Source organism: Aotus nancymaae, unplaced genomic scaffold (assembly GCF_030222135.1).
Source record: "Aotus nancymaae isolate 86718 unplaced genomic scaffold, 86718_ANA_hifiasm-v0.15.2.pri h1tg000057l, whole genome shotgun sequence".
NCBI lineage: Eukaryota > Metazoa > Chordata > Mammalia > Primates > Aotidae > Aotus > Aotus nancymaae.
In genome coordinates, this window is record NW_026988471.1 from 62,770,284 (window position 1) to 62,796,175 (window position 25,892).

The 25,892-nt window shown below is 35.2% G+C and overlaps 1 protein-coding gene across 9 annotated transcripts in view; it reads right to left on the bottom strand.

The window, feature by feature from the left end:
* Positions 1–25,892, bottom strand: part of VPS54 (VPS54 subunit of GARP complex) — a 128,594-nt gene that overhangs the window by 59,914 nt on the left and 42,788 nt on the right. For all 9 annotated transcript variants that reach the window (XR_002478924.2, XM_012477126.2, XM_012477123.2 and 6 more), the window contains 6 exons: positions 24,560–24,638; positions 20,571–20,605; positions 17,531–17,662; positions 13,785–14,170; positions 2,110–2,236; positions 470–577 (listed from right to left, as the gene is read on the bottom strand). Coding sequence is in view for 8 of the 9 variants with exons in the window: in XM_012477126.2 (XP_012332549.1) it covers positions 470–577; positions 2,110–2,236; positions 13,785–14,170; positions 17,531–17,662; positions 20,571–20,605; positions 24,560–24,638 (867 nt within the window). In the remaining variant the exon portion in view is untranslated. The remainder of the gene's footprint in view (positions 1–469; positions 578–2,109; positions 2,237–13,784; positions 14,171–17,530; positions 17,663–20,570; positions 20,606–24,559; positions 24,639–25,892) is intronic.

Here is a 25,892-nt window from a genome sequence, read left to right on the forward strand (position 1 = left end):
TCTAAAGTATGAAAAACATACAAAATAACTTTATACCACAGATGTCTGTCACAGTGCTATTTATTGTATCAAATTATAAAACAACCTAAACATTCAACACAGAGGAAAAGTTAAGTAGATTTAACATAATGTTAATGGGACCTTACACATCATTAAAAATGATGTTCCTAAAAGCATATATAATAATATGAGAAAATGCTTATGATTCTAACTGAAATATATGTATAAAATCATATATACATAATGACAGCATAAGAAAATCAGTAACAACTACACAGAAATATTCCTACAGTGATAATCTTTTGGCTGATAGGGCTATACTTTTCTTTCTTCTATTTTTCTATATTTTTAATTTTTAAATAAATGAACCATATTACTATTACACTATATATATTATTACTAGGATAACATAAAATACACTTCACAAAGGTTCCAGACCAAAATATATCAAATAAAAATGCACAATTACCTGTTTAATGATATTCTTTGCTGTAATAATCATTTTTTCACCATAGATTTCTAAAAAATTAAGTTTTCTTTGTTTTAAGAGTCCAAATACAAGAGATACTAGTCTTTCCTGTTAAAATAAAGTAAGAACATGTAACTTGATATTTTAAATATGAAGTAATTTTACTTAGAGGTAGAAATATTCAGCATCAAGAATTCTGTTTGATCCTCAGATCTCTATCCTGCACACAATATTTTCTAGAAGCCTGAATACCTGTCCCATAGCAATCTTATCATAAAATTTTTGGAGTCAGTATTCTAAAACACTGGTAGGGATAAATCCTAACCCACCAGAGTGAACCAATGAAGCTGGTTTTGGGGCAAAACTACACAAGGATATTTTTTGTTCTAGTTTCAACAAGTAGAAAATATCTTTCTCACACCCTGATGACCAATGAATACTCCATGGGCCCTGTGGTTTTTTTGGTTTTTGCTTTTTTGTTTGTTTTGAGACAGGGTCCCAGTCTGTTGCCCAGGCTGGAGTGTAGTGGCATGATTACAGCTCACTGCAGCACTGATCTCCTAGACTCAAGTGATCCTCACACCTCAGCCTCCTGAGTAGCTGGGACTACAGGCATGCACCACCACACCTGGCTAATTTTGAAATCTGTTTTGTAGACTCACTGTGTTGCCCAGGCCGGTCTCAAAATTCCTGTGCTCAAATGATCCTCTAGCTTCAGCCTCCTACAGTGCTGGGATTACAGGCCTGAGCCACCGTGCTTGGCCCCTGTGCTTTTTAATTCATGGTCTAGAAGACTGAAATAATGACCTGGACTCTCAGTGGGAAGTCAACTGCTAATATGTATGAAAGTTTCTTTACTTAGACAGTTGTCAGGGTTTCTGTGATTCTTTACTAGTTGTTGGCAGTGATTAACACTGAAAAGTTATCAGCTAAGTGATGCTTGGATATATTTGTATATGCATATAAAAAAAAACATGTTCATAATAGGTACTCAGTAATTTGAATAACAGATAATTACCATATTATAATGACCACCACTTTGGTTTTGTTTTCAGACAGGATCTTGCTGTGTCATGATCATGGCTCAATGCAGCCTCAAATTCCTGGGCTCAAGTGATCTTCTCGCCTTAGCCACCTAAGTAGCTGGGACTACAGGTGTGCATGTACCACCACACCCAGCTAATTTTTTATTTTTTGTACAGATGGAATCTCCCTATGTTGCCCAAGCTGGTCTTAAACTCCTGGGCTCAAGCGATCTTCCCACCTCAGCCTCTCAAACTGCTAGGATACAGGCATGAGCCATTGCACCCAACTATGATCACTTTTTATAAAAGACAAGCTCCAGCATACACACACAGAATATAAATTAATTCATCCTATATCTGTACTTTTAACCTGTTCTGAAACTCATTTTAACTATAATTTCTAATTAAGCTATAAAATTATTTTATTCTCTAATTCCATAGGATTGTGAACAATTATGGTACTTGCTAAAGTCACACAGCTAGTGAAGGACTTCATAGGTCTGATAGCCCTTGAAATTTAAGATAATCTTGCTTCTTATAAGCTGAGAAAAATGTGTTCTAAACCAAGACTGTTAAGTAATGACATCAACTTCATTCCACAGTTAAAACACATACCTCTTCTAAAACTTGACAGTCATCTTCCAGTGGTCTATTTAAATCACTGTGAGAGTAAGTAGAAAATTCTGCAATCATCATTTTATCTATCAGTTTTTCTAATTCACAAAGCTGTGATCCCAAATGCCTAAAAAGGAAGAGAAAAATGCTATATATAGTCATAAAAATTACAAATTTACTCCACAATCAAGGGATCTAGTAGGCAAAACTTTTCCAGCTGACAGTACCTATGCAATAATGTGATGTTTTCAAAATTGAAATCCTTTAACTTACCAAAATAACTACAAACATTCCATTTCATCTTCTAAATTCCATTTTTCTCTTTACAGTTGACCGTTGAACAACATGGAGTTTAGAGGCACCAACCACCACTGCAGTCAAAAATCTGTGTATAACTTTTGACTACCCAAAAACTTAACTACTAATAGCTTACTGTTGACCAGAAGTCTTACCAGTAACATAAACAATCAATTAACACATTTTTTATATTATGTGTACCATATACGATATTCTTAGAATAAAGTAAGCTAGAGAAAATATGTTATTAAGAAAATTATAAGGAAAAGAAAATATATTTACTATTGATTAAGTGGAAGTGAATCATGATAAAGGTCATCTTCACGTTAAGCAGGCTGAGGAGGAGGAGGAAGAGGAGGAGTTAGTTTTGCTACCTTAAGGGTGCCAGAGGAGCTGAAAGTGTAGGCAGAACAGGCAGGCATATTCAGTAAAACTTTACAGAAATGCATTGTAATTTCTGACTTTGCTTTTTCATTTCTCTAAAAATGTTTGTTTTCTATATGGTAACAATCTTCCTTCCACCATTTGCTTTAGTTTCAGCGCCCATATCACAGAAGGGTCCATGTCATAAAAGAAGTCAAAAGCAGTCTTGAATAATGGGAATCTGCTGCCAGACTGTTTAATGTCACCTTGTTTTCTGGCACTGCTGCTTCTACATCTTTTTCCTCATTGTCTGGCATTGGTTTGAGAACACTCATCTCCGTCAAGTCATCTTCTGGTAATTCCTCTGGCGTGGTATCTATTAGCTGTTGAATTTCTCCAAGATCCTTATCTTGAAACACTTCATTCCTCACCTTTTTGTTTGTAACATCCACCATCTCTTTCATGATTTCCTTGATTGGCTCACAGCATCTGCACACAGTATTCTCTAGCAGAAATTTATTGTTTCAGGCTTTATGGTCTTCACAACTTTTTCTTTAACAATGATGGCACCTTCAATGGTGTGATCCTTCCAGACTTCCATGATGTTCTATTGGGGTTCTCTTCCATAGCACTGATAATCATTTCCATAGAGTAGTACATGGAATAAGCTGTAAAGGTACTTACGACTCTCTGATCTAGAAGCTAGATTACTGATGTTATGTTTGGGGAAAGGAGACCATTTTGACACCTCTGGGGTTGAATTCAAGGGGTTCCAGGTGGACAGGGGCATTGTCCAACACCAAAAGAACTTTAAAAGGCAGTCTCTTATTGGCAAGGTACTTCCTAACTTCAGAGACAAAGCATCAATGGCACCAATCCAGAAAAAGGGTTCTCATCCAGGTTTTTTGTTGTACAACCAAAAGACTGGCAGCTGTTATTTATATTTTCCCTTTGAAGCTTGTGGGTTAGCAGCTTTGTAGATAAGGGCAGTCCTGATCAGAAACCTGACTTCATTTGCACAAAACAGTAAGAGATAATCTATCCTTTTCTGCCTTAAATTCTGGTGCTCACTTCTCTTCCTTACATAATAAATGTTCTTTGTGGCTTTTCCCCTGCCAGATTAGGACACTTTTGTCTGCAGTAAAACCTTTCGGGTAGATATTCTTTCTCTTCCATTATTTTCTAAATGGCATCAAGAAACTCATCTGCTGCCTATCAGCAGAAGCTGCTTCTCCTGATATCATGATTTTTTTTAAGCCAAACCTCTTTCTAAAATTATCAAACCATCCTTCGCTGGCATTAAGTTCTCCAGCTTTAGATCCTTCACTTTCCTTTTGCTTTAAATTCTCATTTGATATCTTAGCTTTTCCTCAAATTACATTGGAGTCTATTGTTATGCCTTTCTCATAGTAAGCCTACACCTACAGAAAATCAGTATTTTCAATACTAGATTAAAAAGGTACTTGCAAAAAGAACAAGACTTTTATTTGTGAAGTCATATAAAACAACAAATTCTGTTGTAGCTCAAGTGAGGACTTCACAAATTTCCTTTTTTTTTTTTTTTAAACAATGGTCCTTACACTGAATTCGTTTATCCTGAAAAGGTGGGCAACCACAACTGGAGACCTCAATCTACTACACACATCAAGGAATTAAAATTTTTATTGTAAATGTCCTAACTATTCTCTGCTTCTAGGAAGTACTTCCAGCATCACCAGTGAACTTAGTATGGGTCCCATGGTGTTATTTAAGGTTTTAAATATGTATTAAAAACAATAAAAATATGCAAAAACTGTAAGAGATCACTTTTTACTGTGATACTCAATTTACTAGAGTGAGAAACTGCTCAAATGTAGATGATTAGCATCACTTCAGCTCACCATAGTAGCAACAGGAGGTGGGGATGAAATTATTACAGTGGTATAATATGTACCATAGTTAGTTTTTTGCAGTTATGATTTAATACTGCATGAATGGGGTCATGTACAGTTCTGTGTTTGTATAAGCTTTAATAAATTTTAACTTTTTAAATAGAGTTGTGTGTATTTCACGGTAGTAAATGATAAAATAGACTAGTACCGATATATGTTTTATGCATTCATGGCATATGTAATTTTTAATTTTTTTGATATTTCTAGGCTATGTCATTTGTAAGTTTTTTCAAACTTTCACAAATATCCAAAAACTTTTCTAATATATTTACTGAAAAAAAACTATGTATAAATGGACCCATGAGTCCAAACCCATGTTGTTCAAGGTCAAAGGTATATCTTTAACTTCCAAACAGTTAAATGGGTTCTAGAAAACCTGGTTACTGGGTAAATTTATGATTGTTAATTCAACAGCCCTTTATGCTAAAAACCCTCAATAAACTAGGTATTGATGGAACATATCTCAAAATAATAAAAGCTATTTACGACAAACCAACAGCCAATATCATACTCAATGGTCAAAAGCTGGAAGCATTCCCTTTGAAATCTGGCACTAGACAAGGATGCCCTCTCTCACCACTCCTATTCAATATAGTACTGGAAGTTCTAGCCAGAGCAATCAGGCAAGAAAAAGAAATAAAGGGTATTCAAATAGGAAAGGAGGAAGTCAAATTGTCTCTATTTGCAAATGACATGATTGTATATCTAGAAAACCCCATCGTCTCAGCCCAAAATCTCCTGAAACTGATAAGTAACTTCAGCAAAGTCTCAGGATACAAAATCAATGTGCAAAAATCACAAGCATTCCTATACACCAATAACAGACTTAAAGAGAGCCAAATCAAGAACGAACTGCCATTCACAATTGCTACAAAGAGAATCAAATACCTAGGAATACAACTAACAAGGAACGTAAAGGACCTCTTCAAGGAGAACTACAAACCACTGCTCAACGAAATAAGAGAGGACACAAACAGATGGAGAAACATTCCATGTTCATGGTTAGGAAGAATCAATATTGTGAAAATGGCCATACTGCCCAAAGTAATTTACAGATTCAATGCTATCCCCATCAAGCTACCAATGACCTTCTTCACAGAACTAGAAAAAAACACCTTAAACTTCATATGGAACCAAAAGAGAGCCTGCATAGCCAAGTCAATTCTAAGCAAAAAGAACAAAGCAGGAGGCATCACACTACCGGACTTCAAACTATACTACAAGGCTACAGTAATCAAAACAGCATGGTACTGGTACCAAAACAGAGATATAGACCAATGGAACAGAACAGAGGCCTCAGAGGCAACACAACATATCTACAACCATCTGATCTTTGATAAACCTGACAAAAACAAGCAATGGGGAAAGGATTCCCTTTTTAATAAATGGTGTTGGGAAAACTGGCTAGCCATGTGCAGAAAGCAGAAAATGGACCCCTTCCTGACACCTTACACTAAAATTAACTCCAGATGGATTAAAGACTTAAACATAAGACCTAACACCATAAAAACCCTAGAAGAAAATCTAGGCAAAACCATTCAGGACATAGGCGTAGGCAAGGACTTCATGACCAAAACACCAAAAGCATTGGCAACAAAAGCCAAAATAGACAAATGGGACCTAATCAAACTCCACAGCTTCTGCACGGCAAAAGAAACAGTCATTAGAGTGAATCGGCAACCAACAGAATGGGAAAAAATTTTTGCAGTTTACCCATCTGACAAAGGGCTGATATCCAGAATTTACAACGAACTAAAGCAGATTTACAAGAAAAAAACAAACAAGCCCATTCAAAAGTGGGCGAAGGATATGAACAGCCACTTTACAAAAGAAGACATACATAAGGCCAACAAACATGAAAAAAGGCTCATCATCACTGGTCATTAGAGAAATGCAAATCAAAACTACATTGAGATACCATCTCACTCCAGTTAGAATGGTGATCATTAAAAAATCTGGAGACAACAGATGCTAGAGAGGATGTGGAGAAATAGGAACACTTTTACACTGTTGGTGGGAATGTAAATTAGTTCAACCATTGTGGAAGACAGTGTGGCGATTCCTCAAGGACCTAGACATAGAAATTCCATTTGACCCAGCAATCCCATTACTGGGTATATATCCAAAGGATTATAAATCGTTCTACTATAAGGACACATGCACATGAATGTTCATTGCAGCACATTTTACAATAGCAAAGACCTGGAACCAACCCAAATGCCCATCAATGATAGACTGGACAGGGAAAATGTGGCACATATACACCATGGAATATTATGCAGCCATCAAAAACGATGAGTTCGTGTCCTTTGTAGGGACATGGATGAACCTGGAAACCATCATTCTCAGCAAACTGACACAAGAATAGAAAATCAAACACCGCATGTTCTCACTCACAGGCAGGTGTTGAATAATGAGAACACATGGACACAGGGAGGGGAGCACTACACACTAGGGTCTGTTGGGGAGAAATACGGGAGGGGACAGCGGAGGGTGGGCAGTAGGAGAGAGATATCATGGGGAGAAATGCCAGATAAAGGTGAAGGGGAGGAAGGCAGCAAATCACACTGTCACGTGTGTACCTATGCAACAATCTTCCATGTTCTTCACATGTACCCCAAAACCTAAAATACAATAAATACATATATATAAAATATAAATAAATAAATAAATAAATATAGCCAGGAGAGTCAAATGCATTCTGGCAATTATTAAATGCTTTATCATACTGTATGTGCTAAATGTAAATACTTGCAGAATTTAAAAAACATCTATTCATGTTATAAATAAAGTGCTTTCATTATTTAAAAAAAAAAAATTATGATTGTTTTCCACAGACAAAATACTGACACTCTAAGTCCTTTCCTTATTAACCATTTGCTGAGTATTAATGGTGGTAGCTCCCTAGTCATTCATTTATTCAACAAATATTTGTGCCTACCCTGTGCTAGGCCCTGTTCTGGGTGCAAATAAATATCTGAAGGATTATACGTACAGAGGAATTCAATTCAGTCTTTCTCATAGAGTTACCGTGCAACATCCCTCAGGTCATTAAACCGAAATTCATTGAAACCCAAGACTGAAAAATGTAAGGATGAAGTACTTTCATATACAAAGGGATTTTTACCATGCATTCAAATTGCTGTATAAAAGCAATGAGCTGAAGAAACCTAGATAATCTAGTTGGTCCAAAGAATTTCAAAACTTAAGTGAAATAGTCCAATGGAAAATATGTTTCTATCTCAGGGGAAAAAAATTTTTTTTTAAACTCTGTTGGGGCAGTTTTAAAACATTTAAATTTAATATTACAATAAAAATTTTAAAACATATAAAATATATCTATACTACATTTACTTGAAAAAGAAATCCTTAATATTGGCAACTGTATTTACTAAGAAAGATGAGATATAACACAATTTTTAAAAAATTAGTAAAAACCATCTGACCTTTTGGGTAGATACATTATTCTTGTCTTATAAACAACACATGGTAAGTAGGAGTGGTGATAATTATGAAACAAATCTGATAAGTGAAATAAGTTTGCATCTTACAACATGAAAATTGTATTTCTTATAGTTAATAGACTAAAAGGGTCCTCACAAATGGCATCAATATCTTACAGTAGACTAATTTAGAATATATCCACTAGCACAAACTAAAACATTGTCACAAGAGGAATTTGGCAATACCTAGCAAAATTACAAAGGAATTTTGACCTAGGAATCTCATTTCTTAGAATCTGTCTTAAAGATGCATGAGCAAAAATACCAAAGAACATACATTAATTGCCCTACTACTGGTAATGGTAAAGGAACAGCAACAACCCAAATGCTGACCAATGGGGAACTGGTTGAATAAATCATAATGCATTTATTTTAAATAGGTATTACACACTTTAAAAAGAATTGATAAATACCTATACATACTGCTATAGAGAAGTTGTTTTTTTTTTCATTATTTCCCCTCCAGAAGCCTTTCTAATCACACACACAACCCTACAAAATCTTTTTTTTTTTTTTTTTGAGACAGTCTGTTGCCCAGGCTGGAGTACAGAGGCATGATCTCAGCTCACTGCAACCTCCACCTCCCAGGTTCAAGCAATTCTTGTGCCTCAGCCTCCTGAGTAGCTAGGAATACAGATATGCGCCACCACGCCCAGATAATTTCTGTATTTTTAGTAAAGACAGGGTTTCACCATGTTGGCCAAGCTGGTTTTGAGCTCCTGACTTCAAGTGATCCACCTGCCTTGGCCTCCCAAAGTTCTGGAATTATAGGCCTGAGCCACCACAACCAGCCACCCCTATGAAATTTTAATGCCACAGATATATTATATGCCTGTTTATGTACTATGGCCCTTTGGAGGGTCACAATCCATTGTTATATTTAAGACTTTTTTTTTTACCCTTTAAGAACCAATGTTTGCCCTCTTGAGGTAGTATCTCCCCTTGAGAATGCATGCTGTAGAGCACTATACAATACCCAGAGTATACTGTAAGGTGAAAACAGCAAGGTGAAGAACAATATGTACAGTGGGCTAATGCTTATCTAAGATGAGAGACAGATAATGGATGGACAGATATAAACTACAACTTTTAAATGGTGATTTATGGTGGGGGTTGTGGGGAAGAAAAAATGGGGTCATACTGATAACTTCCAATTTAAATTCATGACTATATGGTTTTTACTTCTTCAATCTCCTTTTAATTAGGCTGAAAATTGTGGTTCCTAATGACACCAACATAATTCTTATTTATCCCACAACATACACATATTGTTCTCAGAACAATATTATTACTACAAATATAGGAATTTTATTCCTCTTCTTTTCCTTAAGACATACCCCACATGAGATATCCCACAACATACACAGATTGTTCTCAGAACAATATTATTACTTCAAACAATACTGGACTTTTTTCCTCTTCTTTTCCTGAAAATATATGCCATATGAGATGAATAAATTACTGTTTTAAAGTCACTTGAAGAAAATTATTTCCCAGTTCTGTCCACTACAAAGGCCTAAAAATAATGACCAATCCAGTAGCAAGAACACTCCTACTACCCAGATGGATTTTTAAATATCATTTCCTACTAAAAGAAACTAGGGCTTGTTAGGCAAATGGCAGATTACAAGTCTGGGGTAGGAAATATATAATACGAACATCCTACCATAATACAAAGTAAGAAAACCATCAACAACTACTTAGGAAATCATGTCAAAAGGACTCAAAAATGAACTTCAGGAGGTTCCTACAAATAATAGGTCAAGTTAAACACTGATAAAAATTAAAAAACAAAGAACTTAAAATACTTTGCATGTAAATCCATGTATTTATTATATTTTTTAAAATTCATCAGTTATCTTTGGAGGATGCTAGGTTTCCAATTCATTATTTTGAAAACAGCTAAATAAAAAGAATCTAGCATTTATCCTGTCTAATCTCATAAGAATTGTCCTTCAAAGGGTGATCAGATAATTGTTATAATGGAATGCCATTAGCTTCAGCAATAGTTTTAGTTAAATTAGTATATAAACGATATATACTGTTTCAATGATTACTACTTTTATTGGTAATAGATAGCAAAATTTCATTTCAGGAGTAATGGTTAAAAATATTTATGTCCTAATAATTAAAATTGCCCAATTTTACAATAATTTAGGCAGTAAAATCATTCAAAATTTTTAAAATTTACAAATTCAACAAATATACAAAAGGATCATTATAATAATTATGAATTATGCAATGAGTCAAAATTATCTTTCAAGTTCTGAAGAGAGAAAATCAAACTTTGAAACTTATACAGATACATCATACCCCCAATCCTTAGTAGAAACCTCTTTGAATAGAGACAGGAAGATCCGTTAGTTGAAAATTTTGTTTTAAAAATAACAAATTTATATAGGAAGATGCCACCACTTTAACTACAACTGATGAAAAAGTTTAGTACTCAACAGTAATTATAAACCAGGCTTCTCAATTACAGAACACATTAGAATCTCCCAGAGAGCTTTCAAAAAAATACAGATGCTCAAGCTTTACACTTTAGAAAGTCTGACTTAATTGGTTTGGGTGGGGTTTGGCATACTTTTTTAAAAGCTCTTCTAGAAATTTTATTATGCAGCCAGGATTAAGAATCACAGTCATATAGACTATAAATGGGAAATTAGGGACAATGATTATAGGAAGGAAAAAAGAAAAAAAAGGACTGGAATTAAAGTGTCAAGATACATTTGGTAATATACTGAATACACAGATTTCACAAATATGTATTAAGATGTGTACAACATAGCTCTTGTCCAAGACATTTAAATTCAAAGCCCAATAGAAAGATTTAAAGTAAAAACACAAACAATCATAAAACATGGTAGAAAGCTGTAAAATTTCATTAGAGAATATAAACAAGGTGGTATGGGAGCTCAGAAGTCACCAAAAAAATTTACACAAAAAATATTTCAAAGTCAAAAAATACAGAAAGAATGAGAAAAAAGAAGACATACATAAGCATTATTTGCTACTAACAACTAGAAAAAAACTGTGATGTTAGGTTAATAGTACACAGAAAAATGGTACCCAAATAAAACTAGTAAAATTCTTTTTTGAAAATAGAGATTTGCATTTGTGGTAATTTAATCACTGAAAAATTTTCATATGAAGGTTCCCTTTAAAAGCAATAGAACCAGCCTGGGCAACAAAGCAAGACCTCAGCACTACACAAAAATTTAAAAATTAGCCTGGCATGGCAACACAGACCTATAGTCCTAGCTACTCAGGAGGCAGGAGCAGGAGGATCACTTGAGACCAGGAGTTCAAGGCTACAGTTGAGCTATGATTACATCATTGCACTCCAGCGTGGGTGACAAAGCAAGACTATACGTATTATACATATACATATTTAATATATTCACATATATTAAATATTTATATATGTTTATATATATATACATTTAAGAGCATTTTTAAAAAGCGATAGAAAGAACATTATAGCCAAAAGCAAAACTTGGACTATGATCTATAAAATGGAAAGATTATTTTTTTTTTATTGCAATGGAAAGATTATTAACGAATTAATTCAAAAGAGTCCTTTGCTTGTCCTACTGAAAGATTTCTTATTTCAAGTAAGACCCTATGCTTAGTATATGGCCCACAAAATGACTAAAATTTGGACTCTGATATAAAAAAGACAAAAGAGTGTGAAATTCAAGTAGAATATTTCTTATTTCCTAATGGGAAAGTATAATTATTTTAATAAACTAAGGAGAACGGCTTATAACCTGATGGTTTGTTACCATAAGAGACCTCTAATACATATTTTTCTTGCTAAAAATCAATCTATAAAGCATCTAAAACTAATTCTTATGCCTCTTAATGTTAATGGCCTTAAAAATATCTGTGAAGTTATACAAGTTATAAACAGTTATAAACATATTGGAAATGACATTTGATAGGAAACTTTACAGAAATGTTTTACATAAAGAAATAACATTCTTTACACATATGTGATTCTAAAACAATAGAAAGATATTGAGCAAAATGTAGAAAATCAGAACATCTGAAAGCCTTTTTAAAAATAATATACATTTTTGGCCAAGCACGGTGGCTCATGTCTGTAATCTCAGCACTCTGGGGGGCCAAGGAAAACAGATGCCTTGAGTTCAAGAGTTCAAGACCATCCTGGGCAACATGGCAAGACCCCGTCTCTACTAAAAGTAAACATTAGGCCAGGTGCGGTGGCTCATGCTTGTAATCCCAGCACTCTGGGAGGCCGAAACGGGCAGATCAAGAGGTCAGGAGTTCAAGACCAGCTTGGCCAACACAGCAAAACTCCATCTCCACTAAAAATACAAATATTAGCTGGGGCTGGTAGTGGGCACCTGTAATTCCAGCAACTCAGGAGGCTGAGGCAGGAGAATCGCTTGAACCTGGGAGGTGGAGGTTGAAGTGAGCCAAGATCGTGCCACTGCACTCCAGCCTCGGTAACAGAGCTAGCCTCTCTCTCAAAAAAAATAAAAATAAAAATAATTTTTAAAAAGTAAAAATTAGCCGGGCATGGTGGTGCATGTTTTTAGTTCCATCTACTCAGGAGGCTGAGGTGAGAGGATGGCTGGAGCTAGTGGTGGGGGGCAGGGAGCCTAGCAGGGGATGAGAGATGGAGCAGAGGTTGCAGTGAACAGAGATCACACTACTGCACTCTAGCTTGGGCAATGGAGCAAGACCCTGTCTCAAAAATAAGGAAAAAATAAAAAAACACATTTTTAAATGATGAATATTTTATACTTTGAGTTAAGGTACAAACAAAAAAGTAAGGTTGAAAACAAAGGTAAGCTCTTCCTTGGGCTCAGAATAAATGTAAGATTATAAAATTTTTATTCTGTAACCCAATAAATCATAAACAATTGAGAATAAATAAATATCCAATCTGCTTCTTAAAATTACTTTTCATGATTATTGACCATAAATTTATGAGTCAAAGAAAACAAAAATTAAATAAACTGCATGAACTTTGAGGTAACAATTAGAACAGTTTGAGAATTTGTGTTTGCCAAGCAGGCATTCAATCTTTGATTCTATTTCATACAAAATATCTAAAACCTAAGGTATTTTCAAAATAATAACAGGAGAAACTGGGTCTTTTCATCACTATGTGGATTTCTTTTGCAGTTTGAAAAACAACCTGCAAATCAGAAATGAATTTTAATAATTATTCAATTTTAAATCTATTAGAGACTTTTAACACAAACTTAATTTTAAATATACTCTCCACCTTGACCTACCATTATGAAACAAAGCTATTTCAACATTTTCAAAATGTTATTTTTAATGTTGTGACTGGATTTGCATTTATCTCATGTGCTAGAAATTTTAATTTTGCTTCTCCATCCAAATGTCTCTGTAAATATCATTCCTTATGATTTTTATTTTGCTAATACTAAAATATCACAATAATATTATTAAACAGGTGATCAATCTGGAAGAAAAATATCCATTTAACTTTGAATACATTCACACTTTCAACACTACAGGCTAAAATTTATCCTTTAAAAATTTCTAACATTATTTCTAATGCCTTACTTAAGGGACATACCGGAAACTATGAATGCCCTGAAGTTCCTGCTGTAGAACCTCTTGTGTTGTTGCTATTAAGTCCAATGCTCCAACAAATTCAGAAGTAGATAATAACACCTGTACTGTAGGCTGAGTCTGGTGTACAGTGGCCATTAACTTCAGCTTATTGTACACTTTAACACAATTATTTCTGGTAAGTGCCAGTCTTAAAATGTGGAGTGATCCTTCACACATTACTTTATCAATCTGTGCAATTTTATCTCGAAGCATTTTTACAGCCTGGGAAGTTTTCTTGAGGTAGTCCTGCAACTCGTGTTGAGAGGTCATTGCATGAAAAAATGCTTCTGAACGTAGAGAAATCTGGTGAGCAATGTTTACTTCCACAATATCCAGATAATGGCTCAGCTTAAAAGGGAAGGAAAAAAAATGAAGTATTACAAGCATACCTTCCTTGATAATCCAAATACTTTATGAAAATGATAAAAAGATTTCTACATATACTTTAAATTCCATTGTGTGAATTGTTTGATTGTGAGATCCTTGAAATTGGGCACAACAAAATGGAAGGAAGATAAAAGGTACAGCTCAAAGATATAATGTATGACAAAAGAGTACAAAGTGATTTACTTTCCTCCTCTGTTCCTGTCATTACCACCTTACAAACACCAACTGCTTTCTAAAAGATAAGAGTACCCCAGACACCTCAAATTACAATTCTAGGTTCAGATGTTCTAAGATCTGAGAGTGAAAGAGAATGATCTCCTTAGCCCCCAACAATATCACACATTGTTTATCTGACTAAATGGATGATTATAATTTCCATTTATTGACCTCCTCCTATGGATTAGGCACAGGTATTTTATACACATCTAATTTTTCTAATTTTAACAATCTTGAAATATAGATATTATCAGCATTTTACAGATGAGGAAACAGAGACTTGAATAAAGTCTCTCTGACTCAAAAACTGAAGCTGTTTCTACTATTCCATTCTGCCTCAAAATGCTGAATAATCCAAGACAGATTGATGGTTCAGTCACAAATTAAAAATAAAGTTTGGATTTTTTCAGCCTCCTTATTTTACATTTAAAAACTGATTCTTTTATCAAGTTGTAAAATTCAGTTTATTTTCAATGTATTTTCCTCTTAAAAGTTCAACAAATGCCTTTAACAATTAGCTGATGTATATTTTACTAGCAGCACTACCAAGATGAATTTTTATGGTAATATATATTTAAAATGCTTTCTACATTTCAAATATAGACTTCTAAAACCTGATTTGATTTGACTTTTCTTCCTTTCTAACTGCATATACCTTTTTTGACTGTATTAACTTTCCATTCTTCACCCACTTTTTTACTTTGAGATTTTTTTAACTCACAGCTCAGACTTCAGGCATTATCTCTGAATGTCTTAGGATAATTCATAGTTTCAAAGGGTTAATGGACTTTCAACATTTAGGTCTCATAAGATTAGAAGAGATTATTTGGTCATCAAATCTGTTTCCTTAAGGAAACAGAGTATCATTTATATCTTCAATAATGCTTCTTCAATAATCTTATAATATGTAAATAGGTTACAAACAAGAAATTTTTGCACAGTTTAAATCTTGAGTTTATGTCTTTTTGCTCTTTCATCTCCAATATGGCTGTTAATTTATTCACTAAAAAAGCAAAATGGGCACAAATATACTAGAGTAGACTGCAAGGTAACATGTACTCAATTCTCAGAATAGTAAATGGAGAATAGATAACTTTAGGACAGTGCTACCCAGAATGTGATTTATATGCTGCTGACAATCTGTGGACTGTTTAACAGAACAATAATAAAATAAAGAATTTTGCTAGAAAGTAAATCAACTACATCATTAAGCACACTGGCTTTTTTCAGACTTTCTTAATGAAGTAATCAGTGCACTGATTCGCATTCCAGTACAAACTCCTTATTTTACTGCAAGCCAGCACTTTGTATAGCACAGCAGAATACAAATTAATTTAATTCTAGTTATAGCATTCTTGCTCTTTAAAGCGAATATGATAAACCAGCTGTTGTCCATCATAAATGGAGTTTGAAAGTGCTCTCTTGGAATCCTGTCTTCTATTCCTATTCTAAGAACAGGGCAGAATGAAAAGGAGTCAGAATGTAAATATAGCTAATCTGATTCTGCAATTTACAAATAAAAATTCCTTTACTTTAGTAACTTTAAACATTGAGTGTTTCATTTGAGTTAAAAAGATTTTTCTAATTTTCAATAATCCATTGATTTACTCTTTTCAAGGTATAACATTTTTATAGTTTATTTCCTATTAAAATGATATGTAGGAAATAATTTTTAAATTATCTATATTAAAAGTATCTGTAGGGCCAGGCACGGTGGCTCACACCTGTAATCCCAGCACTTTGAGAGGCCAAGGCGGACAGATCACAAGGTCAGGAGTTTGAGACCAGCTGGGCTAATATGGTGAAACCCCGTCTCTACTAAAAACACAAAAATTAGCTGGGCTTGGTGGCAAGCACCTGTAATCCCAGCTACTCGAAAGGCTAAGGCAGGAGAATGGCTTGAACCCAGGAAGTAAAGGTTGCCCTTGAATCTGAAAAGTAGAGGATGCAATGAGCCAAGATCGCGCCACTGCACTCCAGCCTGGGCGACAGAGTGAGACTCCATCTCAAAAAAAAAAAAAAAAAAGTATCTGTATAGATTGATGAGACTTTTACTGGCTTTTGCTGTTTTTCTGTTTTTAAGGTATTATTCTATCAGGGGATATACTTAGAATATGAAAGTCTGTGTCTTGAGCAAGCCTGTGTCTCTAACCTCATGGTTTTCGTCAGATTTATAAATTTGTTCTTACACATGGAAAAAAACCTTTTTATAGGTGAAAATGTTGCCAAAGGAAAAAGTCAGCTCATTTTGATTTTCAGTTGTGAGAAAAGGAATACTCATGACTCTTTCCCCACATTTCTTCCTCTCTCCTCCCCAAGCTAGTCTTTTCTTCAGTTTCTGACGAGGACTGGACCTAATTTATTGATGTCTTCCTGAGACAAGCTTTCAGATTGCCAGGGGATATCACTAAAGTAAAACAAAACCACCACTGCTCATTTTAAGAATCATCAGTTTTAGAAGAGCTCTAAACTGAATGCTAAGAAAGAACAGATCAAATGTCTTTAGAAGATTTATAAGTAAATTTTATCTAAAACTCTGAATATTAAATGACTTTCAAGGTGTTGACTTCTAGACTACAGAACACTGTAAAATGTAAAGAACTGCTGGCTAATAACATGTAAAAGACTAGGCTTTGCAAAGCTACAAAAACAATAAAAATACTGTATTTCTTTAACTAAGTTATTTTGGTTTCAAAATAATTCTTATTATGTGAAAATGAAGAAAAACAGTACCTTGGAAAAAATTGGTTTTATGTGCTTTAAATCATTCTTATAAAATTAGCCAATATGTAAATAAAACATCTGGGTTATATGCAAAGCAATTTATTGTGTAGGCTAATACATCCTTTCAATTAAAATTCCATCAACTACCCTTTCAGGTAAGAAGCACTCAAATAGTTTTTCCTTGTTCATCTGCACAGCTTGTGTTCCATTGAACCAAAATGCTGTTAGTTTATTAGTCAAGATTGGGAGGCTTACAGTTATCAGTAACAACAAAAATGGATTTAAATGTAGAACTTACTAAATAACTGAATCTGAACCCATGCAAACAGTACCATTTAACTAGAATAGTTTCCTACATGGAAAAATTCAAAGAGAAATTACCTTTTCTTGAAGCAACTTTGAGGAAGCTGCATCACGATTTCCTTTACCACCAGCAGTATTAAAATGAGACCATGGTAAAACTGAATTAAAAGTTAAGGAATCATCCAAGGCAAAATCTGGTTTCATAAAAATCTATTAAAAAATGCATTTCCTTCAATTAGATAAGTATTTGCTTTATATCCAATACCTCTTCTAATATCATGATCATTAAACAAAATTAACATGTATCTTGAGTATGAAAAGCAAAAGCAAGTGAAAACAGCTGAGTTATTTACACAAATAACTGTAAGAAAAATGTAAATAACATCTCACCAACTTTAAAATACTCATAAAAGATAGGGAATATTTTTTGCCTTTATCAATGGAGATGGTCATTCCATTAATACACGATCAAACCCACTAATGCAGTCCTACCAGGTACATATCAGAGGCAGATATAATACTTATTCTAAAATTTCCACAGTATTTCCCACTGACAGTTTTTTAAATGCCAAATATCAATTTCTCTAACTTACATTTCTATTTTCTCCTGCTCATAATTGTTTTGAAATTAGTTTAAGCATACAATAAATATTAAAACCAAAACAAATTCAACTTTATGAATAGACTACTTTTCCCTCACATATCACAACCTCACATATCACTACCTGTTATATTTCATAAATATCCCTTGAATCCCTGCTTTCCTGTATCTCCACAGCATTCACTAGTTCAGCTATTCAATATCTCTGGTTTACAGTAAATGACTATTTACTGATACCCTTCCCTAATCTATCACCTATACTGCTGTTGGAGATACTCCTCTAAAATGTCAAGTGTAACTGTATTAACTTCCCTGTTTAAAACTCTCAATGGATTCCCATGACCCACACACCTAACTATTTAGAATGGCATCCAAAACCCTTCATTGTTTTTCTGGACCTACTTACCTCTTTGTATCTTGTCACTCCTACTATTTACCCATCACACTCTAGCAATATTCAAATCTCTTCCATACTCTTAAAGTATGTAAATACTTAAAAATGTACTTTTGGCCTAAAATGCCTTTTCTCGTACATCGTCCTGAAGAACATGACCCAATCAAAAGGGCAAATGTGTCCTTGTGCATGAATGACTCCCATCTCTGAACACGAATATATCATGAATACTTATTTACCTCATACTTCATAGAAATTATTTATTTAGTATGCAAATCTCCCCTGGAGACCATATGTTCCTACAGGGTTAGATTTATAGCTTATTTTTATATCTCTAGCACCTAGCATAGGGACTAAAACATGGTTTAATCAATTTATGTATTTATTTATATACTATATTTTATGTATTATTTTACCTATATACAAAAATTAGAATGAATATGGTAGAAAAAATCTAACTAGAGACATGAGTAAATTTTCTAATCCCTGCTTTGGTATTATAACTAAAAGTATTGATTAATTCAATAAATATTTACTGTTTCTGATGCTAGGCACTGAGGGAGAAACAAAGATAATTCATTACAGAGATCCTAATCTCATGGATCTTCAATTCAAGGAATGTGATAAAATATGTATATAAAATATTAAAAGGAGACCGGGCATGGTGGCTCATGCCTGTATTCCCAGCACTTCAGTAGGCCAGGTGGGCGGATTACTTGAGGTCAGGAGTTTGAGGCCAGGCTAGCCTAGCCAACATGGTGAAACCCTGTCTCTACCAAAAATACAAAAATTAGCTGGGTGTAGTAGCAGGCACCTGTAATCCCAGCTACTCAGGAGGCTGAGGTAAGAGAATCGTTTGAACCTGGGAGGCAGAAGTTGCAGTGAGCCAAGATCGTGTCACTGCACTCCAGCCTGAGTGACGGAGACTCTGTCTCAAAAAAAAAAGAAAAATTATAAGAAGAGGGACAAATGCTTAAAGGGGTAGCAGAGGGATGAAGGAAGAGTCCCTGATAAAATGTTATGGAAATTTGGCAAAGGGGCCAATTATATTCTGTTGGGAAGAACAGGAAAGTACTCATGTAAAGTTGCCATTTTAAGCAAAAGATTGTAGAGAATTAGATATGGGAAGATGAAGAAAAAGTCTTCCAGGATCAAGAAACAGTGCAAATAAAGCACAGAGCCATCAAAAAAAAGTTTGGCTAAAGTAAAGAATGTGGAAAGATTACATGAAAGTGAACAATGAGCCTTAAATGATAAAGTTTGAATTTTACTTTGTTGGGACCAAATAAATGATATAAATAATATTCTTCTCCCTTTTTGGTGTCTTTCATCTTCTTTCTTACCCTAAAGAACAACTGTCATAGACCTATTTGAGAACCTGAAGAAGGTAATTGACACTCTTCCCAGGAAAAAAATGCATCTATTACACATCTTGACAACATTTTTCATACAAAGTAAGTATCTCTTAATAATTTAAAGAGTTAGAATGATCAGCAAAAATTTTTATAATGGAAAGACTCAGAAATATTTGTAGGTTTCAGTGATGAGAAAGAGACTGATGATGCATAAGAGAAACACTGTAAATACATGTCATTTTGTCAATTAAAAAGAGTTTTCAATTAAAAAAAAAAAAAAAGGCCAGGCACGGTATTTCACGCCTATAATCCCAGCACTTTGGGAGGCTGAGGCAGGCAGATCACTTGAGGTCAGGAGTTCGAGACGAGCCTGGCCAACGTGGTGAAACCCCATCTCTACTAAAAATACAAAAAAATTAATAAATAAAAGCTGGCCGTGGTGGCACACACCTGTAATCCCAGCTACTCGGGAGGCTGAGGTGGAAGAATCACTGGAACCCAAGAGACAGAGGTTACAGTGAGCTGAGATCGTACCACTGCACTCTAGCCTGGGAGATGGAAGAAGACTCCGTCTCAAAATAAATAAATAAATAAATAAATAAATAAATAAAGAGAGAAAGAAGAAAAATGATGCAACACAGCCCCAGAAGAGACAAAGTAGCCAGTGTCAAAAAAAGAAAGAAAAAAAGGCCAAATGAAAGCTCTTTGTAAGGCAAAATTAAAGATCAAATATTAAAAGGTAATATTCTCACGTTTAAGCTTTGTTACCTTAGGTACTTGCTCCAGATCTGTCCTGGATTTATCTATTAAAAAAAGAAGGGAAAATATTATTTTTAAAACCTGTTTTCATTTTACCTCCATAAAATACGTTTTGACAGATTCAGTATTGTTTTGGGTCACATGCAAATAACTACTAAAGTTTATTCCTTCAACAAGTATCTATCAAGCACCTATCCTATGCCTAGTAGTAGGTAAAGCACTGAATGAAACAATGTTTCAAGTAACTGTAATCAATTATATGGCAGCAATAAAACAGCTAAATGCATCTCAAATCTTTTTTAACTGGACATACAAAGCTTTATACTATCTCAGTGGTCCCCAATCCCTGGGCTATGGACAGGTAGTAATCCACAGCCTGTTAGGAACCAGGAGGTGAGCAGTGGGCACATGCAAAGCTTCATCTGTATTTACAGCCACTCTCCATGGCTCATATGACCGTCTGAGCTCCACCTTCTGTCAGATCAGTGGAGGCATTAGATTCTCATAGGAGTACAAACCCTAATGTGAACTGCACATGAGAGAGATCTAGGTTGTGCACTCTTATGAGAATCTAATGTGGGCCAGGTGCAGTGGCTCACACTTGAAATCCCAGCACTTTCTGAGGCTGAGGTGGGTGAATCATGAGGTCAGGAGATCGAGACCATCCTGTTCAACATGGTGAAACCCGGTCTCTACTAAAATACAAAAAAATTAGTCAGATTGCCTGAAGTCAGGAGTTCAAGACCAGCCTGGTCAACACATCGACATCCTGTCTCTACTAAAAATACAAAAATTAGCTGGGCATGGTGGTGTATGCCTGTAGTCCCAGCTACTCAGGAGGTTGAGGCAGGAGATTCGCTTGAACCCAGGAGGTGGAGGTTGCAGTGAGCCAAGATTGCGCCACTGCACTCCAGTCTGTGATAGAGCAAGACTCTGTCTCAAAAAAAAAAAAAAAAAAAAAAAAAAAAGAATCTGATAATTTAATGCCTCATGATCTGTCATTGTCTTCCATCTCCCCCAGATGGGACCATCTAGTTCCAGGAAAACAAGCTCAGGGCTCCCACTGACTCCACATTATGGTGAGTTGTAGAACTATTTCATTATATATCACAATGTAATAATAGTAGAAATAAAGTACACAATAAAGGTAACGCACTTGAATCATCCCAGAACTATCTCCCCCCACGCCTTGGTCTGTGGAAAAACTGCTTTCCACGAAACCAGTCCCTGGTGCCAAAGATTGAGGACCACTGTGCTATCTTTTTAAGTTTTGGTAAGACTAAATATGGCATGCTATGTTAATTTTTAAAAATGAATTATATTCTAAAGTAGGAACACCGTTTTTACTGTTTAAAATATCTATCACTCCATCCAGAATTTCTTATGATCAAAGGTTGCTTTTTTATACCATATTAATTTTCTTCTCAGACATCTTAGTTTATATCACATACACACATCTTCAAATGAAGCTACTTTCATCCTTGCCAATCCAAACTCAGATAAGATACCCTTCCCCTGTTCAAAACCAATCTTCCTGCACTTGGACTCCATTCCCTCCTGCCTCTTCTGTGAGCTTGCTTAATCAATTTACTCTGCCTATCTCTGTGTCTTCACCCTCTTCCCTTATACTAGCTCTCTTATCTCTGTATATAAACATGCTCAGTTCTTTCCCACTAAAAATATATATTTACATATATATGTATATACATGTATGTATACGTGTGTATGTATGTGTGTGTGTGTGTGTGTGTGTGTGTGTATGTAGAGAGAGAGAGAGAAATTGATCTATTTATCTATTTATATATAGAAAGAAAAAGATAAAACCCAGGGCCAGGGCCAAGTTGAGGCAAGGGCGGGATCTCAGATGCAAAAGCACTCATTTTCAGGGATAGTCAAATGCCTCTCTTACCTCATCTAGTCCTGGCCATGAAAAGATATACTTCCACTTTGTTCCCTATAGTCAACAATCTCAAATTGGCTAGGCGTGGTGGCTCACGCCTGTAATCCCAGCACTTTGGGAGGCTGAGGCCGGTGGATCATGAAGTCAGGAGTTCAAGACCAGCATGGCCAAGAGAGTGAAATCTCGTCTCTACTAAAAATACAAAAATTAGCCAGGTGTGGTGGTGGGCACCTGTAATCCCAGCTACTTGGGAGGCTGAGGCAGAGAATTACTTGAACCCGGGAAGCGGAGGTTGCAGTGAGCCTAGATCACGCCATTGCACTCCTGCCTGGGCAACAGAGTGAGACTCTGTCTCAAAAAAAAAAAAATAATAATCATCTCAAATCTTCTAGTGACATAATACCGTTAGTCTACATTTGTTTCTCTTATAATCACTCCTTAATATATAGTATTGAAGTTTCTGGCACTGCCATTCCAGTCTAAATGCTCTCCCCTAAAACCTCCTAATTGCCAAAACAAAGGAGACTTCTCAGTGTACAAATGGATCTAACCCTGAAGTATTCTGACATTATAGACCAACTAACTGTTCTTACTTTTCTGAAACCCTCACTACCTTTAACTTCTAAGGTTCGATTCTCTCCTGGTTGACTTTCCTATCTCTCTGACCACTTTTTGTCTCCTTCATAGGTTATCTCATTTTCTGCGTGCCCGTTAAATGTGACAGCTTAATAGTGTTTCATCATCAGTCATTTTTCTTATCATTATTAACATCTTCCCTGGGCGACCTCATCCAATGTCCTTGGATTCAACTACCATGCTATTGTCTAGCATACCTGTCTATGATGATGTCTACCATACCTACATCTTCAGCCTAAATCTTCAACCTGAACTCCAGGTTGCCAACCAGACATGTCCTTCACTGCAAATCTGCAACTAAACTTGCCTCCATCTTCCTCAAAATTCCTCCTCCTATATTGCCTCTCTCATTGAATTGTACTGTCACCTACCCAGTTGTCCAAGCAAAAAGACTGGGAATTGTCCTTGAATCATCTTGCTCCATTACCAACAACCAACTGGCTACCAAAACCTGTGTCTCAATCTCTGAGTTATTTCTTAAAGGCCTAACTTCCTCTTCATCTCCATTATAACTGTTATTGGAATTATATAATTTCTCATTTGTATTACCACAGTAGCCTCCAACTATCTCTTTGCCTCTAGCCTTATCATCATCTCATAATTCACTATCCACAACTGTTTTCACATAAATGTATAATCATAAATCTGATCATCCCTAGTTAAAAATATTATGTAGCTTTATAGTGTCTTCAGAAAAAGTAAAATTCCTTACCATAGCATATAAGGTTCTTCATGATCTGACCCCTGCCTATGCTTCAGTCTCATCTCTTGCTTCTAGTAGAACCAACATATTAAATTCTTACAGTTCCTTGACCATTCTGTTCTCTCTTTATTCTGTGGCTTTGTATAAACTATTCTCTTTTCTTAGAATTCCTTCTCCCACATAAATGTTTCAAACTAACAACTTTAAAACACATGTAATCACTGTCAATTCTAGGAATGCTTCTAAAACTAAGTTAGGCATGTTATACAACTTTACCACACTGAACTTACTCTTTAATATACAGTGATACAATTACTGGTTTATTTCTTTAACCTTCTTCAGGAGAACATCAGTTCGTTGAGGATCAAAGCTATTTTTCACTCATCTATAGATTTACTTTATGGTCTCACTGAGTTACTCTTCTCAGACACATAGGCTCAAGCAATCCTCCCACTTCAGTCTCCCAAGTAGCTGGGACTATAGGCACATGCCATCATGTCCAGCTTACACATCTATTTTTAAGCAACAAGGAACATACCAAGTACAAAGTTATTCAATCAATATTTGTTGAACTGAAGGGTTATACTACTGTCAGATCTATTTTTTTCTTAAAAGTTTTTAGAAAATATTATAGTCATAGATTACAAAACTTACTAGAAATAAAAATTACAGACATAGGAAATAAGGTCTCAAAATAAAGATTTTGTTCACTAATATTTATGCTATGCTTTATTATCTATAAATAACACATATTCATACCATGAGTATGTAAAAGAGTCCTTTCAAAGGTATCTTTAGGAGGACAAATATTCTTGCATCTCTCATGAATCTTCTCTCTCTAATAAAAAGACAACGTGATCAATGCATGTGTAAACATGAGTATTCAAAGCATCAAAATGTTTTGCAACCGAGTATCAGAATATGCCATATTAGTCTTACAACTTTTATTTTTTTCCTTTGATCTTTTGTGTTTTTTTTAAAAAAATTATTATTATACTTTAAGTTCTGGGATACATGTGCACAACCTGCATGTTTGTTACACAGGTATACACGGTGTCATGGTGGTTTGCTGCACCCATTAACCCATCATCTACATTAGGTATTTCTCCTAATGCTGTCCCTCCATTGGCCTCCCACCTCCAAACAGACCCCGGTGTGTGATGTTTCCCTCCCTGTGTCCATGTGTTTTCATTGTTTAACTCCCACTTACATGTGAGAACATGCGGTGTTTGGTTTTCTGTTCCTGTGTTACTTTGCAGAGAATGATAGTTTCTAGCTTCATCCATGCCCTGCAAAGGACATGAACTCATCCCTTTTTATGGCTACATAGCATTCCATGGTGTATATGTGTCACATTTTCTTTATCCCGTCTGTTATTGATGGGCATTTGGGTTGGTTCCAAGTCTTTGCTATTGAGAACAGTGCCACATTAAATATATGTGTGCATATGTCCTTATAGTGGAATGATTTATAATCCTTTGGGTGTATGCCCAGTAATGGGCTTGCTGAGTCAAATGGTATTTCTGGTTCTAGATCCTTGAGGAATCACACACTGTCTTCCACCATGGTTGAACTAATTTACACTCCCACCAACAGTGTAAAAGCATTCCTATTTCTCCACATCCTCTCTAGCATCTGTTGTTTCCTGACTTCTTAATGATCACCATTCTAACTGGTATGAGATGATATCTCAATGTGGTTTTGATATGGATACGCTGATAAGCAACTTCAAGAAAGTCTCAGGATACAAAATAAATGTGCAAAAATCACAAGATTCCTATACACTAATAACAGACAGACAGCCAATCATGAGTGAACTCCCATTCACAACTGCTACAAAGAGAATAAAATACCTAGGAATACAGCTAACAAGGGACGTGAAGGATCTTTTCAAGGAGAACTACAAACCACTGCTCAAGGAAATAAGAGAGGACACAAATAAATGGAAAAATATTCCATGCTCATGGATAGGATCAAGATTGTGAAAATGGCCATACTGCCCAAAGTAATTTACAGATTCAACGCTATCCCCATCAAGCTACCACTAACTTTCCTCACAGAATTGGAAAAAACTACTTTAAATTTCATATAG